General features: G+C 39.0%; 1 protein-coding gene across 1 annotated transcript in view; it reads right to left on the bottom strand.

Moving 5' to 3' along the window:
• Window positions 1-13,434: 13,434 nt before the first annotated feature.
• Window positions 13,435-24,394, bottom strand: part of LOC120858921 (solute carrier organic anion transporter family member 1B3-like) — an 81,394-nt gene continuing 70,434 nt past the window's right edge. Inside the window, exons 12-15 of the mRNA XM_040235302.1 lie at window positions 22,764-22,948; window positions 19,847-19,911; window positions 15,247-15,364; window positions 13,435-14,198 (exon numbers count right to left, since the gene is read on the bottom strand). Of these exons, the coding sequence (XP_040091236.1) occupies window positions 14,003-14,198; window positions 15,247-15,364; window positions 19,847-19,911; window positions 22,764-22,948 (564 nt within the window). The 3' untranslated portion in view covers window positions 13,435-14,002. The remainder of the gene's footprint in view (window positions 14,199-15,246; window positions 15,365-19,846; window positions 19,912-22,763; window positions 22,949-24,394) is intronic.

The raw sequence follows: 24,394 nt of genomic DNA, 5'->3' as shown, positions 1-24,394 counted from the left end.
TTAACTCTTCCTATTCATTCCAGAAATGATTCTTTTAAAACAGATTATAAAATTCTGTCTTTTATAAAATAAAGGACAGAAATGGTATGGACCTAACAGAAGCAGAAGATATTGAGAAGAGGTGGCAAGAATACATAGAAGAACTATACAAAAAAGATCTTCATGACCCAGATAATCATGATGGTGTGATCACTCACCTAGAGCCAGACATTTTGGAATGCAAAGTCAAGTAGGCCTTAGGAAGCATCAGTACAAACAAAGCTAGTGGAAGTGATGGCATTCCAGTTGAGCTATTACAAATCCTAAAAGATGCTGCTGCAAAAGTGCTGCACTCAATATGCCAGCAAATTGGGAAAACTCAGTAGAGGCCACAGGACTGGAAAAGGTCAGTTTTCATTCCAATTCCAAAGAAAGGCAATGCCAAAGAATGCTCAAACTAACACACAATTGCACTCATCTCACACGCTAGTAAAGTAATGCTCAAAATTCTCCAAGCCAGGTTTCAACAGTATGTGAACCGTGAACTTCCAGATGTTCAAGCTGGTTTTAGAAAAGGCAGAGGAACCAGAGATCAAATTGCCAACATCCATTGGATTATTGAAAAAGCAAGAGAGTTCCAGAAAAATATCTAGTCCTTCTTTATTGACTATGCCAAAGCCTTTGATTGTGTGGACCACAACAAACTCTGGAAAATTCTGAAGGAGATGGGAATACCAGACCACCTGACCTGCCTCTTAAGAAATCTGTATGCAGGTCAGGAAGCAACAGTTAGAACTAGCATGGAACAACAGACTGGTTCCAAATAGGAAAAGGAGTATGTCAAGGTTGTACATTGTCAGCCTGCTTATTTAACTTATATGCAGAGTACATCATGAGAAACGCTGGGCTGGAAGAATCACAAGCTGGAATCAGGATTGCCGGGAGAAATATCAATAACCTCAGATATGCAGATGATACCACCCTTATGGCAGAAAGCAAAGAACTAAAGAGCCTCTTTGAAAGAGGAGAGTGAAAAAGTTGGCTTAAAACTCAACATTCAGAAAACTAAGATCATGGCATCTGGTCCCATCACTTCATGGCAAATAGATAGGGAAACAGTGGCAGACTTTATTTGGGAGATGGTGATGGCAGCTGTGAAATTAAAAGACGCTTGCTCCTTGGAAGAAAGTTATGACTAACCTAGACAGCATATTAAAAAGTAGAGACATTACTTTGCCAACAAAGGTCCATCTAGTCAGGCTATGCTTTTTCCAGTAGTCATGTATGGATGTGAGAGTTGGACTATATAGAAAGCTGAATGCCGAAGAATTGATGCTTTTGAACTGTGGTGTTGGAGAAGACTCTTGAGAGTCCCTTGGACTGCAATGAGATCCAACCAGTCTGTCCTAAAGGAGATCAGTCCTGAATGTTCATTGGAAGGACTGATGCTGAAGTTGAAACTCCAATACTTTGGCCAGCTGATGCAAAGAACTGACTCATTGGAAAAGACCTTGATGCTGGGAAAGATTGAAGAGGGGATGGGAAAGGGACTACAGCAGATGAGATGGTTGGATGGCATCACTGACTCAATGGACATGGGTTTGAGTAAATTCCAGGAGTTGGTGATGGTCAGGGAAGCCTGGCATGCTGCAGTCCATGGGGTTGCAAAGAGTTGGACACAACTGAATGACTGGAACTGAACTGAACTGACTCACTAATATGCTATCACTTGCTTTCCGTTCATTCCCTCCTTTGTGATTCATATCATATATTTTCTCATTTTCCCAGAGTACTGACAAACTTAATCAAGTAATTAAAAATCATGTAGCAAAGATTGTTGGATTTTTTTTTCTTCAGCTATTCAACCTTAGCAACTAAACTTTGCAGACCAACACGATCCCCTGAAAATTGGTTGCATCATTTAAGAAGAAAGCAACAGAGAGGACTGAGTAGAACGGGTTTGAGTGGAGGATTAAAAGTTAAATTCTGTGTTTGTGAAATTTGAGATTTCATCTCCGACTGTATTAGAAAGAACCATGATTCAAGACAGGGATAGTATTGACACTGGAGAGTGGAGCTAAAATCGTTGCAACTGAGGAGTTCCAACTCAGGAGAGGTGTGGCAACTGTGATGAGGGACCACTGGGTATTAGGGTGAAATGAAACTTGGATCTGCTGTATTTGGGAAGGGACGAAATGGGGAGAGTGGTCCGGAAGGTAAAAGAGGAGCAAGGACTCACCTTGTATCCAGAGAGTTGTGAGAAAAACAGCTACCATATGAGAAGCTTTTGGGGGAAGCAGAGTCCTCAGGAGAAACCCAGATGTTGGTGAGGCTGAAGCTGTGAAAAAGAATGCTGGTTTATGAGTTTTAGAATATGAACAGTTTTGGAGATGAGGGACTCAGAATTCCAGAGGACTCACTGAAAGTGGGAAGATTTCAAAATTTGAGTCTGAGATCAAAAGTTGATAATTGAAAGTATGGAAATTAGACAATGAAAATTAGAATAAAGGGAATGAGAGATCATCTGGAATTCTGGGAATTTTTAGGTAATTGACATAGGGAGATGAGTCCTGATGGATTTCAGGGCAGATGGTGTTGGCAAGACCATGAGTGTCAAAATCAGGCGGTGTCATGACTGGGTTCCCTCATGACTCCTGTCACGGAGGCAAACTGAAAAAGCAGAATGTTGCTTGAGTACCTGTGGCTCTTTCTTGACTACTATTGATGGGTTTAAAGTGATCAGGGAAAGCTGAGTCTTAACTATATGCACGGTTCACCCACTTGAATACCCTAAATGGAGCAAAGTAGGTCAAGAGAGAGATGATTTTGGACCCAGTGTCTTGGGCTCACCCTTATTCCTTGCTGGGAAAGGTGGCATTTTGCTGTAGGGTTCTCTTTTGATGCTTCTTGAGTGCTGGAATGCTTTGTGACCACTCCTGACCTCTGTTGTTCAAGTTCATGAAGCCTGGGAAAGTCAATTATTTTTCTGGGCATTTGGCCTCTCTCAGGATAGGGAAGAAGTAAAAGTATAGCAGATGAAAGTAGAGGAGAGAAACAGCAGGAAACAGGTAATAGGAAGCTTAGAGTCATTCATGGTCTTATTTAATATTGTGAGGAGCCTAAGTTCTTGGAATAAGAAATGATTTAATATATTATTTATAATTGTAAATATAACTAATATTTATGGGAACTTTACAAATAAGTACTTAGAAAAACCATGAAAATTGGGGAAAAGCATAAAGGGAAGAGAGGAATTTTTCATATTTTATAGCACAGAGTTAAGTGTGTTTTAATCATGATAAATTCAGATAAAATTGGCAAACACATCTTATCAGAACCACAGAGAAGTGGTTGCCTCTGCTGCATCAGAGCCAGGAAGAGATGCAAAGAGCAATGCATTTTCATCTCTCTTTTTAATTTTTTTCTTCTTTTAAAAAAATTTTATTATTTATTATTATTATTATTTTACTTTACAATATTGTATTGCTTTTGCCATACATCAACATGAATCTGCCATGGGTGTACACGTGTTCCCAATCCTGAACCCCCCTGCCACCTCCCTCCGCATACCATCCCTCTGGGTCATCCCAGTGCACCAGCCCCAAGCATCCTGTATCCTGCATTAAACCTAGACTGGTGATTCATTTCTTACATAATACTATACATTTTCAATGCCATTCTCCCAAATCATCCCACACTCTCCCTCTCCCACAGAGTCCAAAAGTCTGTTCTTTACATCTGTGTCTCTTTTGCTGACTTGCATACAGGGTTATCGTTACCATCTTTCTAAATTCTATATATGTGTATTAGTATACTGTATTGGTGTTTTTCTTTCTGGCTTGCTTCACTCTGTATATTCGGCTCCAGTTTCATCCACCTCATTAGAACTGATTCAAATGTATTCTTTTTAATGGCTGAGTAATACTCCACTGTGTATATGTACCACAGCTTTATTATCTGTACATCTGCTGATGGACATCTAGGTTGCTTCCAGGTCCTGGCTATTATAAACAGTGCTGCGATGAACATTGGGGTACACGTGTCTCTTTCAATTCTGATTTCCTTGGTGTGTATGCCTGGCAGAGGGATTCCTGGGTCATAAGGCAGTTCTGTTTCCAGTTTTTTAAGGAATCTCCACACTGTTCTCCATAGTGGCTGTACTAGTTTGCATTCCCACCAACAGTGTAAGAGGGTTCCCTTTTCTCCACACCCTCTCCAGCATTTATTGCTTGTAGAACAGGCAAAACACCCTCTGACATAAATCACAGCAGGATCCTCTATGACCCACCTCCCAGAATACTAGAAATAAAAGCAAAAATAAACAAATGGGACCCAATTAAAATTAAAAGCTTCTGCACAACAAAGGAAACTATAAGCAAGGTGAAAAGACAGCCTTTGGAATGGGAGAAAATAATAGCAAATGAAGCAACTGACAAACAACCAATCTCAAAAATATACAAGCAACTCCTGCAGCTCAATTCCAGAAAAATAAACGACCCAATCAAAAAATGGGCCAAAGAACTAAATAGACATTTCTCCAAAGAAGACATACAGATGGCTAACAAACACATGAAAAGATGCTCAACATCGCTCATTATCAGAGAAATGCAAATCAAAACCACAGTGAGGTACCATTTCACGCCAGTCAGAATGGCTGCGATCCAAAAGTCTACAAGTATTTTCATCTCTTTTATATTCTGATTTCTTTTCCATGCGATCCGCTTCCCTGGTGGCTCAGATGGTAAAGTGTCTGTCTACAATGCAGGAGACCTGGGTTTGATCCCTGTGTCAGGAAGGATTCCCTGGAGAAGGAAATGGCAACCCACTCCAGTACTCTTGCCTAGAAAATCCCATGGACGGAGGAGCCTGGTGCAGGCTACTGTCCATGGGGTTGCAAAGAGTCGGACATGACTGAGCAACTTCACTTTCCCTGTGCATGTAAAATACAATGAAAATGTGATATTTCACAGAGAACACATCAGCAAAAACAATATAAAAGGAAGTAAGGCATTTTACAGAAAGGGAAGAAACTGAGTCCTCCAATTGTGAGAGCTTCAAAGGTTCTCCAGTGGGTGTTTATTGAACAATTTATTTTCTATACTTGGTTCTAGAGGATATGCATGTTGGTGCATGTATGTAAGGACATGGTAATAAACTAAGTTGTAGGCTGTAAAATTCAAGTTGGTGCCATTTTATCAGGTGAATACATATACACAGAAAACAATGACAGAACGACAAACAGCACAAAGTAATTTCAAACCCTATGGACATAAGATGAGTCGCAAAGTAATCAGAGTTGGTTTTTTTTTTTTTTCCCCAAAAGCTTCTCATCCAGTCTTGAGGGTAATGATGACTCTGGGTTGATAAAAGAAAGATTAACACTGTTTTTTGATTTACAGAAGGGTAGAAACAAATGTAAGAACATCTCTTTTGCTGCTGGCTACAGTTACAGAGACTACAAGCTTTGATCAATGAGATACTGGCAGAGGCATAGATGGGAAGGGATTTCTTTCCAAAATAAGAAGACAAAGCTTTCTGGGAAGACATTTTGCCTTTTTTCCTTCTTCCTTTGGGAAGTGAAGATGCTAGACTCAAGGAGTGACAAGAAGCACTAGAATGAAAGATGATGAAACATGGTGTGGCAGGGAGACAGGAAGAGCCTGGCCACTAGCAGAGGCAGGACTGAGTTTTATGGATTTTTAAGCTTACCAAATTTGAGAGAAAGGCCTATAAAAAAATTCAAAATGGGGACTTCCCTGTGACCCAGTGGCTAAGACTCCATGCTATCAATGCAATGGGCTCAGGATTTATCCCTGATCAGGAAACTAGATCCTGCAGTTAATACCTGGTGCAGCCAAATAAATAAATAAATATTTTTACTAAATTCAAGATGATGAATACAAAATACAGTTAAAAGTGAATATTTATTTAGAATAAGAATCAAAAAAAGTCATAACAAATTCCATGTGCTATACTTTAAGAGGATCATGACTTTTTAAAAAAAATCCCAATGCAAACATTAGAGTCAAATAGGAAATTTAATTTTAATAAAGGTTTCCTGCTGAGTCCCTTGGGCAGCAAGGAGATCAAACCAATCAATGCTAAAGTAAATGAACCCTGACTATTCATTGGAAGGACTGATGCTGAAGCTCCAATATTTTGGCCACCTGATGTGAAGAGCTGAGTCATTGGAAAAGACCCTGATACTGGGAAAGATTGAAGGCAGGAGGAGAAGGGGATAATAGAGGATAAGATGGTTGAATGGCATCACTGACTCAATGGACATGAATTTGCTCAAACTCTGGGAGATGGTGAAGAACAGGGAAGTCTGGTGTGCTGCAGTCCATGGGATCACAAAGAGTCAGACACAACTGAGCAACTGAACAACAACAACTTCTAAGGAAGAGAAACTTTTCTCTTCCATGAGGACGGGCAACAAAAACTGTAGCTTGTGGTGCTGGTGAAAACTCCTGTGGCTGGGAAGGGCAGCAGGAAGAAAAGTTCCACTATCCAGGGAAGGACAGGTCACCCCCAAGATCCTGGTTCACCAAGCCTTCCTATCTCCATAGCAATATCCACATGAGACAAGAGATAGGCTCCAGGCTAAGAAGGTGGAATTGGTGCCCTGTGGATAGATACTCTAAAACAGCAGGAGTGAGAGAGGAGCTGAGTTCTGCTCAGATAAGAGATCAAAGACTTCATATTCCCCATTCTCAAAGTCAAGGAGACCTTCCTGACTACAAACATACAGAAAAGCTCCTTGGAAGTCAAAGGACAGGGGGGCATCACCTCATAGTGATATAACCTACTCATAGTCCTCTTCGCTAGAATTCATCTTGGCTAAGGGATGCGCATGCACACATGGGGGGATCCTATTGTTGTTGACTTCCTTTAGGATTGACTAGTTTGATCTCCTTGGTGTCCAAGGGACTCTCGAAAGTCTTCTCCAGCACCACAGTTCAAAACATCATTTCTTTGGTGCTCAGCCTTCTTTATAGTCCAACTCTCACTTTGATACATGACTACTGGAAAAGCCATAGCTTTGACTCTATGGACCCTGAGATCAAACAAATACAGATTCAGAACCAAGTAAAGCAAGATGATTTGCTGAAGAAAAAACCAGAAGAAATGCTGCATAAAAGAGATTCAAACTACCATGAGGGCTTGACTCTCTCTGAGCCTGCCTATGTGCCTGCTATCTGCATGGACTCCTTTTCCTCCTAATAAACAAACACTTTACTTGTTTTACTTCTTTCCATCTCTATGCAGAAATTCATTTCTATGCAGTTGATGGGCCAGAGCCTTCTCTCTGGTCCCTGGTCCCTGGTCCCTGATGTTCTAGTGGTTGGGATTCAGTGCTCTCACTGACTTGGCTTGACCTCAGTCTCGGGCTGGGAACCAAAACCTTGCTTCAAGTTGCTGCAGACTGAGGCCACTCGAGATCACACCCATGGTAACAAAGATCCACTAAAAAGAAGAATGGGATATATCTGGGTGAGTGGCAAGAGACAGATTTTTCATAGGTAGCATGGCAAAGGGAGAACCAAATCCACAAAGGTAATAGATCCTAAATAAAGTTTTCCCAGAGGAATTTGAAGCTCTTGGTGCACTGAGGGTAACCACGCGTGTGTGCACGCATGCTCACTCACTCTGTGGTGTCCGACTCTTTTGCAACTCCATGCACTCTAGCCTGCCAGGCTCCTCTGTCTATGGAGTTTTCCAGGCAAGAATACTGGAGTGGGTTGCCATTTTCTACTCCAGGGGAATCTTCCCGATCCAGGGATCGAACCTGTGTCTCCTGCATTGGCAGGTGGATTCTTTACCACTGAGCCACCTGGGAAGTTTCTGAGGGTAAGCAGTGCAACAACACACCTCAAACCCAGCCTCACTCTTGATACAGAGCCCACACTAAAGGTCTAGTAGAAGGAAAGATGTGCTCATCGCCAAGTTTGAAAAATATTCCCTCCATGTCAACTGTCGGCTACTACATTTATAGCCTTCAACAAAGAATTATAAGATATCAAAAGGTAATAAAAAACACAGAATAGACAAGACAATCATCAACCCCAAACCCAGATGTAAAACAGATTAGTCAAATTATTAGAATTATTTTAAAAAAAAACTTAAAAAAGTGAATGTGACTCAAAAGGACATTTTTACAGAGGGTTTAAATGTATAGAATCATTATGGGAGGATCAGTCTTAAACATAACGGTGAATAGACAAAAGTTGTTTGGTGTCTATGATCTCACTTTTCTGTTACTTTTGCTCTTGCTTTCTGAATATCTTCATGTTATCTACTTCCACTCCTTTCAAAAATATATTGCTTAAAAATGATTTAAATTTCATGCCCACTGTGATTGGAATCTCACTCTGGATAAATATATGATCTCTTCCAACTGAACTAGAGATGAAGTCTTAATTCAAAGGGATAATGTTCTAAGGATATAAGTTGAAACAGCCTCAGGTTTAACAGTGGAGATTGGTTGAGACTCAGAGGTGTATCTGTGGGGTTTTTTTTAGTGATAATTTTAAAATTTTATTGTTGACTTAAAAATGCACAATGTGAGAGCTGTAAGTTAAGTTTTATTTGGGGTAAAATGAGGACTATCACCCAGGAGACAGATTTCAGATAGCTCTGAGAAACTACTTCTAGGAGGCAGAGGGCAAGGTCAATATGTATGTGGTTTTGGTGAAGGGGGAATACATGCAATCAAGCTCATGATTTTTGCAGATTTCTGCTAGTCATGAGGAGTAGTCATCACCCTGAAGGATTTTAGAACTTTTCTAGATAAGAAGAGGTACAGGTAAAAGAACTGGGTTCATAAAATTGGCTCCTGAAAATATCTGACTATCTGAAGCTCTATTCTGCCATTTTTCCCAGAGCACAGAGTGCCTCATTTCTGCTCTCCACCGTGAACGCCTCTTAGATGGTGTTGAAAGTCAGCAGCTGCAGCAGCATACGATTTAATCCTTGTAGAGATAGATGGCAAGTGCCAATGTGTAGTTGACACCACTTTTCATCTACTTCTGAGGACGTTACAGGTTTAGAGTTGGTGTTGCTGAAACCACATTGCTTATCTAATCATCTCATCAGGTTGGTTCTTGGTTTCCATGTGGTGAGCAAGCCTATTTAGGGTTTCCCAGGTGGTGCTAATGGTAAGGAACCTGCCTGCCAATGAAGAGACATGGGTTCGACCCTTGGGTCGGGAAGATCCCCTGGAGGAGGGTATGGCAATCCACTCCAGTATTCTTGCCTCGAGAATCCCATAGACAGGGGAGGGGAGCCTGGTGGTCTTCATTCCATAGGGTTGCAAAGAGTCAGACACGACTGAAGCGACTTAGCACAGTGCAGAAGTGCACCTTAGCGAAGGTGCACAAGAGGAAAGGGACAACGACCACTGCCAAATCTGTTGGGATTAATTCTCAATGCTTTCTTCAGGGGGTACAGTCTCCACAAAGATGAATGTTGAAATCGAGACAAGACTAGCATGGTCCCTATGAATGAGATAAATGAACATCTTTATTCTAATATTTATTACATTGTATATTATCATATGTTTGTATTTTTAAGTCTTTAATAAATTTGCTAGAATACTGCTTCTGCTTTGTGTGTGTGTGTGTTTTTTTTTTTTTTTTAGCCAGAAGTCATGTGGGATCTTAGCTCCCCAATCAGGGATTGAACTCACACCTCCCACCCTCTAGTTTGGAAGTTGAAGTCTTAACCACTTGACCACAAGAGAATATATTATCATACATTTGTGTGCCTATTCTCCACCTCATTTGTGGACTTTCAAAGGGCCAAGATTCTGTTTCATAAATGTTTTAAATCTCTTGTGCTTAGCATCAGGTGGCAGTCAAAAAATACTTTTTTGACATTTAGAATTTTATCTTTTCATTTAAAAATATTAAAGAAAATCTTCAAAATATCAGAAACCATTATTACTTATCCAATGACTTAATGCAGATATTTTTGCATGTTGTTTTTAGTTCTTATTTATGACATTCATATTTCATGTGACTGGCACTTTTGGAGTTCATTCACTCATTCATTCTTTCAAGAATAATTGATAAAGCACCTATTTGTCAGACACCAACTAGATATTGGGGGCTTCCCTAGTGCCTCAGATGATAAAGAGTCTGTCTGCAATACAGGAGACCTGGGTTCGATCCCTGGGTGGTGAAGACCCCTTGCAGAAGGAAATGGCAACCCACCCCTATGTGGGGTCACAAAGAATTGGACATGACTGAGTAGAGACATTACTTTGCCAGCAAAGGTCTGTCTAGTCAAGGCTATGGTTTTTCCAGTAGTCATGTATGGATGTGAGAGTTGGACTGAAGAAAGCTGAGTGCCAAAGAATTGATGCTTTTGAACTGTGGTGTTGGAGAAGGCTCTTGAGGGTCCCTTGGACTGCAAGGAGATCAAATCAGTCCATTCTGAAGGAGATCAGCCCTGGGTGTTCTTTGGACGGACTGATGCTAAAGCTGAAACTCCAATACTTTGGCCACCTCATGTGAAGAGTTGACTCATTGGAAAAGACTCTGATGCTGGGAGGGATTGGGGGCAGGAGGAGAAGGGGACGACAGAGGATGAGATGGCTGGATGGCATCACCGATTCGATGGATGTGAGTTTGAGTGAACTCCGGGATTTGGTGATGGACAGGGAGGCCTGGCGTGCTGCGATTCATGGGGTCACAAAGAGTCGGACATGACTGAGCGACTGAACTGATCTGAACTGAACTGAGCGACTTTCACTTTCAACTAGATAGAAGGAATAAAATAAGTAGGTAAAATGAGTTCAGTTTCTACCCTCCTAGAGCTTGTGACTAGTGGGATACACAGACAGTTATCAAATAACCATAATAAGTATAAAATTACTATTTTGATAAATGCGATACTGCTACAAATATATTGGAAGTTTTTTTTTTTTTTTTTTTAACAAATGAGGAAGTCAGAGACATTGAAGGAATAGTGACTGAACTTAGATTTGAAGGCCGAGAAGCAGTTACATGGAAAAAAGAGCATTTCAGGAAAAAACATCATAATCAAAGACCCCATTTCATTAAGGTGAAAGAGAGTGTGAAGACACAGTGTAAACAAGGAGACCTCAGTCTGGATACTCAAGTCTTTCTTCAGAGCAGGAAGTCATTCTACCACTAAATTTCTGATTAATATTTCTTTTCCAACTCCATTTCTTCCTCAAAAATAGCTTCCTTAAGTTGGTGCTTTGTTTGTCCTCTAAATAACTTACCTTTATTTCACAAATTGCTTCTGTATCTTTTTATTCTACATTTTCACTAATTTTTAAAATACCTACTCTTCTTTAGATTCTATTCCCACGTGAAGTGAAGTGGAGTCGCTCAGTCACATCTGACTCTTTGCGACCCCATGGACTGTAGCCTACTACGCTCCTCCATCCATGGGATTTTCCAGATGAGAGTACTGGAGTGGGTTGCCATTTATAGGCCATTACAAATATTGAGAAGCGTTCCCTGTACTATACAATAGGTTCTTATTAGTTATCTATTTTATATGAAGTAGGTGTGTATTTGTCAATCCCAGTCTTCCAGGTCACCCCTCACCCTTCCATTCCCCTTCCCCCTTGGTAACCATAAGTTGTTTCTCTGTCTGTGACTCCATTTCTTTCTTATAAAAAGATTCATTTGTACTTTTTTTTTTTTAAGATTCCACATGTAAGTGGTCTCATATGATATTTGTCTTTCTCTGTCTGATTTACTTCACTCAGTGTGATAATCTCCAGGTCCATCCATATTGCTGCAAGTGGCATTATTTATTTTTTTCCAAATGTATCTTCATCATGGATTTAGGTTTTGGGCCATTGACTTCTTTCAATTTTATCCAATGTATAGTTTAACTAGAGTCTTACATTATTTTGCTTCCTCGAAGACTTTTCTTATCATATTCTTATCTCCGTTGATTTTTCCCCCTAGAATCTGTATTTATATTTAATAAATACAATTGAACTAAAGGTTAATATTTATTCTGGATTCTTGGATTCTGAAGTAGACCAAATAATCTGTTGTATATCTGTTAATGTTCCCTTCCTTCACTGTACATGTCACGTATAAATATAAAATTATTTTTTAATTTATATAATTTTATAAAATTTTATAACAATCTTGTTAATGTTCTTCTTCCCCTTTAAAGTGTAACCTCCGTGAGGTAGTGTCCTTCTTTGTTTATTTTACAGTTATATCTCATTTTACCTATCAGTTTCTTGACATTCAATAATTGTTGAAGAACTAAATATTCAAGATACTGCCTTTATTTTCATGCAATGTTTTAAAAAACAGCTCTGTAATTTTCTCTCTTTATTTTTTAATGAGACAAGATCCCATTAGACCTGTCATATAGTAACCTTGCCTGTGGGTGATTTTTTCCAAATTTCTGCTTTTTTGATTAATGAATCTTTCTTAGGTCTACAGTTTGACAACAGGTTAATCTCTATAACTTCCAATGTAATCCTCAGATTCTAGCGAGCATTCATGCGGTGTGTCTTTGGTATACTCAGGGATATCGTCTCCTATCATTTGGTTTGGTTTTTTGTGTCTCTTTATCAAGAGTTCTATGTAAATTTTTAAAAATAATTTTATTTATTTTTGGTTGTGCTTGGTCTGTGTTGCTGCACAGGCTTTTCTCTGGTTATGGAGAGTGGAGGCTATTCTCTGGGTGCGGTGTGCAGGCTTCTCACTGCCATGGCTTCTCTTGTTATAGAGCGTGGTTTCAGGGTGCACAGACGTCAGTAGTTGTGGCACGTGGGCTCAGTAGTTGCAGCTCCTGGGCTCTAGAGCACAGGCCCAGTTAGTTGTGGCACAGGGGCTTCGTTGCTCCACTGCATGTGAGATCTTCCTGGATCAGGGGTAGAACCTGTGTCTCCTGCATTAGCAGGCAGATTCTTTACCACTGAGACACCAGGGGAGCCCTATGTAGACTTTTTAAAAGGGGAGGTCCAGGCTTGTACCACAATGGTTAGAATCAGAATCTTGGGTGGGTGTATGACTGTGATTTCTTTAAAAACATGTTTCACAGGTGATTTTAATGACCTCTTTTTTCCTTTTAGCCTGAGAATAAAAACTACAGTTTTTAGCTTTCATTATAAAAAGCTGTCATCACTAGCAAATGCAGTATTCAGATATTTGTTCTCATTCACTCCACTTCTTGTCCAACCTGTGGAGTTGTGAAAGATGTCTCTTTATGCGCTAAACACAAACACAAAAAGCCAGGCAATTTTGGGACAGTTGGTAAATGATTCAGTGCAGACTCCATTTCTTATAGAGAGCAGACAAACAAGTGAAGACACACCTTTAAATGGGTTTTGCTTTCTCAAGTTAATGTCAGTGTTTCTTAATCCACTTCCATGGACCTGAAGAAAACTTAACACAGCCTGTAATATGCTGACAACTGCAACTTGCAAATTTTTGATTAGCTCTATTTCTTCAGTAGTATCTTAATAAGAGGTTGGAAGAATATGCATCAGGGGTTGTGTGATAGTCAAACACAATTTCAAATTATAAAATAATAAGGTCTGAGAAGTATATGACTTAATTCACAAATGACAGATGTCATCATAGCATAAGCCCTCCATTATAATAGACTTTAGGTTTGAATAAGATGGTCCAAACTGGTTTATTTGTAAGGTAGCGGGCTTTTCTCCATATTTAGACTATTAATTTCTCTCTTCCTTTTTCACCTATACCTATTTTCTAGTCATTGGTTTTATTGTACTACAATCATCTGAACAATTTTTTTTTTCTGTTACATATTAATTATAACTTTCACTTTAAATTTGTATGGATCATGCATTCTAATCTTAACCACAAATGCATAGTCATATGTTAACAATGAGTACTCTCATTTTTTCCCCTTTGGTTTTAGCTCCATCATTAGTACAGAATGTGGAAATTGTCAGTGAAAAGACCAGGAACTACTCAAAAATAACATCCTATTCAATTAATACAATGTTAGTTGAAAATACAGCAGCAGAAAAAGAATTTTTTCTCCCCTAAATATGTGTTTCATGGTCCACTTTGGCATCATTAATTAATGGTCCTGAGTTTGCTTCATTCACGGCTTTTGTTTCATTTTCTGATGCCTTAATATCTTTCCCTTGGTATTTTTTCTTCATAGCAAAAATCAATACAACGAATAAAACAAGGGCTGGGAATTTTAAGCCTGTAGTCAAGCCAAAGAAAGTATGTCTGCAAAAAGAGAAAAAGAATCCATGTATAAAACACTTTACATTGTTGCTCTCCAGTATGCAGAAGACCTTAAAAAATGACGCTTGAAATCTTAGGTAGAAATACTGAAGTAGCGATTCCAGTGATTCTTTTGATATGAGCAGAAGAAACCTGTGATTATTTTTAAAGGAATGTTAACCACAGAAGCCAAGGTTGGTTCAAGATCTGCCCAAGTGCTATCCATAAAGTAAAGGTGTGTTTGGAATGTTTAACTTTCTCAAAGACTGATCAGCTCATGCGTAATGAGAACAGATTATAAAGGAAATGAAGTGACTGTGAGATAATCAAATTGAATCCATTCAGATTGAATCAGGAGCCTATGTTTACCTTATGGGCTTATGGTCCACAAGATCCTTGTAGTCTACTGAACATTTTTTACAACAACAACATAAAATTACCTAGTGTGCATGATCTATTCCTGTGATTTTCAACTGGTTGAACATTCGAATCACCTGAGGAGATTTTAAAACTCTCATTCCCCAGGCCATACCCCCCAGACCAATTAAATCAAAATTGCTAAAGATAGCACACATACATTAGAATTTTGAGGGGGATTCCCTGATGGTCCAGTGGTTGGGATTCTGTACTTTCACTGCTGAGGGTGTGGGTTCAATCCCTGTTTGGGGAGCTAAGACCCTGGCAAGCTGTGTGGTACATCCAGAAAAAAAAAAGAAAAAAAGAAAGAAATTAGTACTTTTAAAAGCTCCTCAGGTGATTATAATGAGCAAGAAAAATTGATGACCACTGACCTGGTAGGTTAGGAAGCTCTTGTCTCATAACGTTGTTAACTAAATGTTGACAAACTTTATGCAAAAGATACTTTGAACAGTTATTAGGTTTAACTGAAAGTGAATGGAATCAATTCTATAACTTTGAGCTATTTATAAAGTTTATTAAATGGTGGCTATAGTTATTAATACTGTTACTAAACTGAAAATGATATCTCATTCTTTAGGAATTAACAGAGTCAAAGGAAAAAAATTAATGAAGCATATTTATGACAACTTACCCATATAACAACGAATTATATATCCTGCAAGACCCTTGCTTTCCATAGTTGTTGACGGACCACTTCATACAAGCTCTATCAATCAGAGCTCCAAAATATATAGGAGCTGGAATTCCTCCTGTAAGATCAGATGAGAAGATGTCAATGGAGGAGACTGTTTCAAAGGAAACAGTGACATTCCACATTGATACATTTTGAATTATGTAGAAGTTGAAAATTTTGGAGGCCTCAAAAGACGCTTACTCCTTGGAAGAAAAGTTATGACCAACCTAGATAGCATATTCAAAAACAGAGACATTACTTTGCTGACTAAGGTCCGTCTAGTCAAGGCTGTGGTTTTTTCTGTGGTCATGTATGGATGTGAGAATTGGACTGTGAGGAAGGCTGAGCGCTGAAGAATTGACGCTTTTGAACTGTGGTGTTGGAGAAGACTCTTGAGAGTCCCTTGGACTGCAAGGAGATCCAACAAGTCCATTCTGAAGGAGATCAGCCCTGGGATTTCTTTGGAAGGCATGATGCTGAGGTTTAAGCTCCAGTACTTTGGCCACCTCATGCGAAGAGTTGACTCATTGGAAAAGACTGATGCTGGGAGGGATTGGGGGCAGGAGGAGAAGGGGATGACAGAGGATGAGATGGCTGGATGGCATCACCGATTCAATGGATGTGAGTCTGAGTGAACTCTGGCAGATGGTGATGGACAGGGAGGCCTGGCGTGCTGCGATTCATGGGGTTGCAAAGAGTCGGACACGACTGAGCAACTGAACTGAACTGAACTGATCTGTTGATTTGGTCTAGCTCTACTTAAGAATCAAGATTACTGGGACTTTCCTGGTGCTCCAGTGGTTAGGACTTTGCCTTCCAATGCAAGGTGTGAGGGTTTGATCCCTAATCAGGGAGCTAAGATTTCACATGCATTGTGGTCAAAAATTAAAACATAAAAGTAGGAGAGATATTGTAACAAATTCAATAAAGACTTACAAAAAAGCATAGTTATCTTTTAAAAAAGATTCAAAATTATTAGGCATCTCCAAAGCTCAAATCACATACAATAGCAAAGGCATCTTTTATCTACCTTTACCGTGCCAACACACATAGGGAAAAAACAAGATTACATGTCTTTACATTGTTCTTCTTATAATACCAATTAACTTAAGCCTGGTTGGCAAAAAGCAGAAAACTGTCAGTAAAACACCGAAGTTATGTTGGTCATATGTAATTTTTTTCTTAGGCAAGGACAGCTGAAATAGAAAGAGAGATATAACTTCACAGGGAAAGTAAAAAACTGCTCAAATGCAAAGACAGAAGATTTTTCAACTCAATTTTTAAGCAAAATTTATGATAAATGCCAGGTTTTACCAGTGGGTCAATGGTAAAGAATGCACCTGCCAGTGCAGGAGATGCAGTTTCAATCCCTGGGTCAGGAAGATCCCCTGGAGAAGGACATGGCAACCCACTCCAGTATTCTTGCCTGGGAAATCCCATGGACAGAAGAGCCTGGCAGGCTAGAGTCCATGGGGTCACAAAAAGAGGTGGATATGACTTAGCAACTAAATAGCAAACAACAAGCCTCCTGGTTGTGCTTATTTTTTGCCTTAGGGCTCCACTCCCATCATCTTAGAGTCATTAGAGCCCACAATCACACATTTTTCCCTCTGTTAATTGTGTTCATTTTTAAGACCTCTTGGCACCCCAGTACTCTTGTATTTTCCAGTACTCTTGCCTGGAGAATCCCAGGGATGGGGGAGCCTGGTGGGCTGCCGTCTATGGGGTCGCACAGAGTCGGACACGACTGAAGCGACTTAGCAGCAGCAGCAGCAGCAGCAGCAGAAGCAGCCTGGGCTGTCCAAATTATAGACTCTGGTGCTGAATTTTGTTACTGTTAATGTTCTGATCATAATGATGTCAAAGTCTTCAGTGGTCTGTTACCTAACCTAGTTTTTACCTGTAGTGTATGGTCTTGCAGTTTTCAAGGTTTTTCAGGAACACTTGTTGTCTTATAGCAAAGTGCCCATCTGCTCTTGTTGTTATTGATTAGTCACTAAGTCATGTCTCTTTTGTAACCCCATGGACTGTAGTCTGCCAGGCTCCTCTGTCCAGGGATTTCCCAGGCAAGAATACTGGAGTGGGTTGCCATTTCCTTCTCCAGGGGATCTTTCCAACCCAGGGACTGAATCCATGTCTCCTGCTTGGCAGGCAGATTCTTTACCACTGAGCCACTTGTGAAGTCAATCTACTCTTATGGCTATTTTAATAAACTCTGAGATTGACCCCTAGTTCTAAGTACTGGTAATGTGACCAAAATTTTAGAGATATGCTGATTTTCAACTTCTATATTATTACATAAAAATGATAGTGATTCATAGTTTACACTTTTGGAAATTCCACTTACTTATGAAGTGTAGTGAAGTGAATGTCACTCACTCGTGTCTGACTCTCTGCGACCTCATGGACTATAGAGTCCATGGAGTTCTCCAGGCCAGAATACTGGAGTGGGGAGCCTCTCCCTTCTCCAGGGGATCTTCCCAATCCAGGGATCGAACCCAGGTCTCCCACATTGTAGGCAGATTCTTTACCAACTGAGCCACAGGGAAGCACATTTACTTATAGTCAGTTGCAATTTGAGACTTAGAATGAGAAACCTCAGAATGTCAAGGAACTGGTGTCCGAGACAAATATACCTGATGAAAATTGGTACTGAGAAACCAGGATTAGGAATTCTCAGGTTTTCACAAATCAAAGCCACCCTTTAATAAAGTAAAACAAACAAACAAACAAACAAGCAAAAAACCACCCTTTGTAAAATGAAAAATCAATTCAGTTCAGTCACTCAGTCATGTCCAATTCTTTGTGATCCTATGGACTGCAGCATGCCAGGCCTGCCTGTCCATCACCAGCTCCCAGAGTTTACTCAAACTAATGTCCATTGAGTCAGTGATGCCATCCAATCAGCTCATCCTCTGTCGTTCCCTTCTCCTCCTGCCTTCAATCTTTCCCAGCATCAGGGGCTTTTCCAATGAGTCAGTTCTTTGCATCAGCTGGCCAAAGTATTGGAGTTTCAGCTTCAGCATCAGTCCTTCCAATGAATGTTCAGGACTGATTTCCTTTAGGATGGACTGGTTGGATATCCTTGCAGTCCAAGGGACTCTCAAGAGGCTTCTCTAACACCACAGTTCAAAAGCATCAATTGTTCAGCACTCAGCTTTCTTTATAGTCCAACTCTCACATCCATACATGACTACTGGAAAAACCATAGCCTTGACTAGATGGAAGTTTGTTGGCAAAGTAATATCTCTGCTTTTAAACATGCTGTTTAGGTTGGTCATAACTTTTCCTCCAAGGAGTAAGCATCTTTTAATTTCATGGCTGCAGTCACCATCTGCAGTAATTTTGGAGCCCAAGAAAATAAAGTCTATCACTGTTTCCACTATTTCCCCATCTATTTGCCATGAAGTGATGGGACCAGATGCCATGATCTTAGTTTTCTGAATGTTGAGTTTTAAGCCAACTTTTTCACTCTCCTTTTTGATTTTCATCAAGAGCTTCTTTAGATTTTCTTCGCTTTCTGCCATAAGGGTGGTGTCATCCACATATCTGAGGTTATTGATATTTCCCCCTGCAGTCTTGATTCCAGCTGTGTTTCATGCAGCCCAGTGTTTCTCATGATGTACTCTACATATAAGTTAAATAAGCAGGGTGATGATATACAGCCTTGATATAGTCCTTTCCCTATTTGAAACCAGTCTGTTGTTCCATGTCCAATTCTAACTGTTGGTTCCTGTCCTGCATACAGGTTTCTCAAGAGGCAGGTAAGGTGGTCTGGTATTCCCATCTCTTTAAGAAAAATATATGCCAACAATTTATTTCCCCGATTTAATAAAGTCACAGAATCTTTCAGTGTCTGATGTACACCCTGGAGTTGTTTTACAGATATCATAACTGCTCCCAAAGGGAAAAGCAGAATCTTGGAGTTGGTTTGGGACATGAGTCTGCCTTCTCCTCAGATTGCTGGTTTTTTTGATTAAAGCAACTTTCCTTTCTATCAACACTTGTCTCTGGAGTTTTGACTGGAGTATTGACTTTTGAGCAGGCAGCAGCCAAACCTGAGTTCAGTTAACATCCATTCCCTTTTGCATTTTAAATTTCTAATAAAGGTTAGCTGCTTCTGCTTTACAGAACTAGTCAGTGGGACTGTGAAAGTCTGCATTTGTTGTTTGGCACGATCTGTGGGCCTTTGGAGCTGTTTTGAGCATTAAACCCCTCAATGTATAGGGACAGCCCTCCACTCTGCATATGGGAAGAAATATCCCTACATTTTAAGTTAAAAATCTTTGGAAACCACTGATTCTTGTTTTAGAAAGGATATAATACAAGTGTAATGATGCCTTATTCTTACAGATTGATTTTACACAGAATTGACAATCAGATTGTCTTTTAGTTCATTTAGTTCTCCTTTATCTCATTATTTTTCATTTACCACAAAGATACAAATAATTTTTACTTATACCTTAAAAAAACTTTCTTACAATTAGAAATCAATTACATTTTAGTCTTTGACATGAAAAATTGTATCTGGAATTTATCATCTACATATTTATCATACCTAGTGTTCGAATAGTTAGTGAATGGAAACCCATGGCAAGTGATTTCAGTTCAGGTTCAACATTTCTGAAATAAGATAAAGGCAAAGAAACATTAAACATCCCTAAAATACCAAACTGAGTTAATATTAAAGCATTTTTCAGTGTTATTCTTTATGATTGAATAAAAACCTTGAAGTGAAGCATTGACATTATTTAAAGTTATATTTTCAGTTGTTTTAGAAGGCAAACATCTGAATGATATTAATAGTTATTATTACTTTACTTATTCACTGTGTTACAAGTTCAAGACAGTTTTACAAACATTTTCATGTTTTATCTTTAGGAAATTCTGAGATAGTGGTTGAAGTAGAATTATGATATCTATGAAGACAATAATTTCATGTAATCTATTTAGTTGACATAGGCCATATGAGAAAGCAAATATGTTTATGCAGGTTTTTAGACTGAGTAGAATTCTTTTCTGTACCTTCTTTATATCATTGCTGTTAACAGAAAAGTTAACTAATATGTTTCATAGACAACAAAATATAACCAGGAAGACAAAAAAACTTATCTATATTCTAGTGTCTAGTGCATTTAAATGTCATTTTAAAGGTAGTAAGTACATGTTTATCCTCTCTTAAAAATTAACTCAGTCTAGCATTTAGAAAGTTCTTTCCACAATTCCATTTTTCTATGTTCAGTTAGCTAATGACATGACCATCTCTGATACGGTGAGGAATTAAGACTCAAAAATTCTGTTTTTACCAAAATATTGATTTAACTGATACAAAGGCTTATTTTTTCTTGGTTTGAATGACTGTATTTATTCAGAGATAAGCTTTGCCATTCAACAAAACTTTGTCAAGTCCTATAAGATTCTATGCTAGTTTTTGTTCTTGATAATAAATTTGTTATTGTTTAGTCAATAAGTCATGTCCAACACTTTGCAACTCCATTGACTGTAGCCCACCAGACTTCTCTGACTTGAGATTTCCCAGGCAAGAATACTGGAGTGGGTTACCATTTCCTTCACCAGGGGATTTTCCAGACCCGGGGACTGAACCCATATCTTCTGCATTGGCAGGTAGGTTCTTTACCACTGAGCCACCAGTGAGGTCCAACTAGATTCCTTTGGTAAGTCATTTAGCCTCTCTTAGCCCTAGTTTCCTTCTTTTTTTAGTAAACTTATCTTGTATGTTATGAGGATCCAATATAGTGAGCTAGCCCTCCAATCCTCCATTTTGTTTACACAAAATTGTTAAGTCTTTTAGGAGTGCTACTGTTGAGTGAGATTCTCAAAAATATCCAAGAAAGCTTATTAAAAAAACAATATAAAAATTAAATTAAGCATAGCATAACAAAAATTAAACACAGCAGAGTTATTTATTAAAAGAGAAAATGAATTGAAAGGGGTTTTTGTCTGCTTTTTCAAAAGACAGGGACACTTCCAACTAGCTGAACTGAGGACTCACAACAATATACTTGAGGGCAGTGAAGCCATGCTAGCACGTAGAGGATCTAATCTTATTCAAGGAGGTGGTTTCTTCCCTGAGGACATAGTCATGAGGGAACCAGCAGTGACAGTTAACTAGTGCATTTAGCTGCCTCTCTTGAATATCAGAATTTTTAAAAAGGGCTTTTGGAAAGAGAGAGAATGCAGTTTGTTCTTGGTTGAACTCTCTGTAACAACTGCCTGAAGTGTTACTTTTCATTGCTGTTAGTTTCTTAAAGGGTGCTTTTGGCATGCGTGCCAGATGCAATAGAGGCAAAACTGAGATATTTGTTATCAACTTGTATTTTTACCCAAGGAGTGGGATAGTGGGCAGGAGAACTGAGGGGACTTGGAGACTGAGCTAGTATCTTCCTGCAAGGGGGCATGAAATGTTAGACAGCTCTGTGGAAATGATAGATTTACGTGTTATAGTGACACACACACACAATAATGATCACAAACACTCCTACATTCACGTGCACACACACTCACAGACCCCCGTGCTCACACTTACACGCATGATCTCATGCATAAACACATCATTGTCATGTAAAATATTGTTCACTGCAGTGTGAGTCCTACATCAATCTGTATGGGAACAGGTACTTTATGTATTTTATTCACCATGGATTATTCCTCATCAAATGTGGTTTAAATATTTGCCTGATCAATGAAGAAAGGATTAAATTCTGCTCATATATGTTTCTTTTCTCTATGAGGGTATTGGAGAGACTAGGTCAAAAGCCATTCTTTTGGCTAGGATTAAAAACTGGAATCTCAGAGACTGTTTATATTAGTTTGTCTGTCTGGTTCCCAAATTTTAAAAAATGAAATAAATAGGTGATTCACTCTGATAAGCATCTTAAAATTAGAAGTTCTTTTAGAATCACAACAGGATTCTTCCACATTGAGGCAGTTGTCAATCAGTCTCTCTTTTTTATTTATTTATTTTTTATTTTACTTTACAATTCTCAGTCTCTCTTAAAATTCTTATTAAGAGAAGAAATTTTGTACTGGAGATCAAATTTTGTAGATTTTGTAGTGGAAGAATCCAAGGCAAAATTATTAGTAATTATGGCAGTGAAGTAGCACAGTAATTCTAAGAAAATACACTCAGAAAATTTAAATGTAACAAAATCTGAATTTGATTTCCAAATATATTATGGAAAAATATGTACATTATTAGGTATGTTGATCAGCTAATATACATAAGTGAAGTTGCTCAGTCATCTCTGACTCTTTGCGACCCCGTGGACTGTAGCCCACCGGGCTCTTCTGTCCAAGGGATTCTCCAGGCAGGAATACTGGAGTGGGTTGCCATTTCCTTCTCCAGGGGATCTTCCCGACCCAGGGATCGAACCTGGGTCTCCTGCATTGCAGGCAGAAGCTTTACCCTCTGAGCCACCAAGGAAGCCAAACCCCTTTTAAGAAGTCATACTCACTTAAAAATCAGCATGATATTTGAGGTGCTTCCTAATGCAGCAGAGAAAAGGGTAAGTATTTGCACTACTATGTAAATATAAAATTTTCTTCTACAGTCATCACTTTTCGGGCATTCACCCAACTTCATCGAGTTATTTTTGCTCTGGAAACCATTTTCTTCCACACAACTACAGTTATGAAACACCTAAAAAATAGTTTTTGAAATATTACAGAATATATTTGCAAAATATGACTGGGCTATAAATATATTCCTTTATATTTAAAGACATCTCACTCATTTAAGCTAAAATATTTACAGTTTTAAAGAAAACATTCTAACAATGTTACGTATTGACAGGCATAATAGTTTTCTGGATTCCTTTCTAGATAAAAAAAATATTTTATTAAGTTTTCAGTCATCCTTAAATTAAAAATTAGGACAGAGCATAAAAAAATAATGTCTAGAACTCTGTAAATAATTTTCTCATTAATATGAAAGTTTAGAATATTTCTCTACTACTCACTTTTATTTTCTATAGCACACTTACTTACTCTCTTTAGCAATTTCTATAATGTGGGATGATCGCTGGATAGGAACTGTCTAGGAATCCAGAAAATACGGTAGTTTGGGAGAGGCAAAACCCAGGACTAAGTCCACCCACCAGAACGTAGCAGAGGTCAAGGCAAAAGGAACCAGGCAAAGACGCTAGAATTATGCTTTGGCCAGCAAACACACCGTTCGATTGCATAGTGACAGATTATAGGATAAATAATGCCATTACCCAAGAGGTTCAGCACAGCAAAATACCCTAAGTTAGGGCTCAGCAGGAGAAAATTTAGGAACAAATGATTTTAGAGACTTACTTTAGCAAGCAATTTATGTGACTAGATGGCTTTAATAAATTCTTTTCTGAGTCTAAGCTAAACCAATGTTTAATTAAGGGAAGTTTGAACCCGTTAATGCCAAAGACAAAATACTGAGGGAGGAACTGAGGAAGAATTTGAATCCATACTTATTTGATGACCAAGTTTTACCTTTTTACTAAGTGTAGTATGGAGAAGCTCTTTATATAGCAAGCCCATTGGTCAATAAAACCAAACTTAGGTACAAAGAACATTATTTTGAGTGATTAAGAAGGGATGATGTATTACTAAGAATTTGGTAAAAGACACTCCCCAGTGGTCCCCAAATGATAAAATTATTGCTAGTTTTAAGATGTTTTCATAGTAGACAGAGCTCTCTTTAGGATTCTAACATCATGTCACTTCCAGCCCTTCACGCATGGACATGGTTGCTGGGAGTCAGCGTGAGGAACTCCGCCCATGGCAAAGGTCATGAGGAAGGAGGCTCGGCATTACACAAAGGCGGGATCAAGACTCAGGAGAGCCCCTGTTCCCGAGCATCTACTCCCAAAACCAGAGTCTGCTAACTTTACTGTTTTATGCTCTCACCTACACCTCTGACTTTACGGGGGGCTGACCCCACCACCTCTTTCAGAGAAAGAGTTAACTTGCAGCTCCAGTTAATAAAAATTCCTGGGTGTGACAAGAGTGTTTCAACTTACAAACTCCTCTGAATGTTCTCTAGCCTGCCTGAGCAGGTTTGTCCAGCCACATGTGATTGTTTATAGCCTCCCAACCATGAGAGGCA

The sequence above is a fragment of the Oryx dammah genome, unplaced genomic scaffold (genome assembly GCF_014754425.2).
Source record: "Oryx dammah isolate SB20612 unplaced genomic scaffold, SCBI_Odam_1.1 HiC_scaffold_29, whole genome shotgun sequence".
NCBI classification, from domain to species: Eukaryota; Metazoa; Chordata; class Mammalia; order Artiodactyla; family Bovidae; genus Oryx; species Oryx dammah.
Note: the sequence above shows the minus strand (reverse complement) of the source record. Positions and strands in the feature narration are given on the sequence as shown.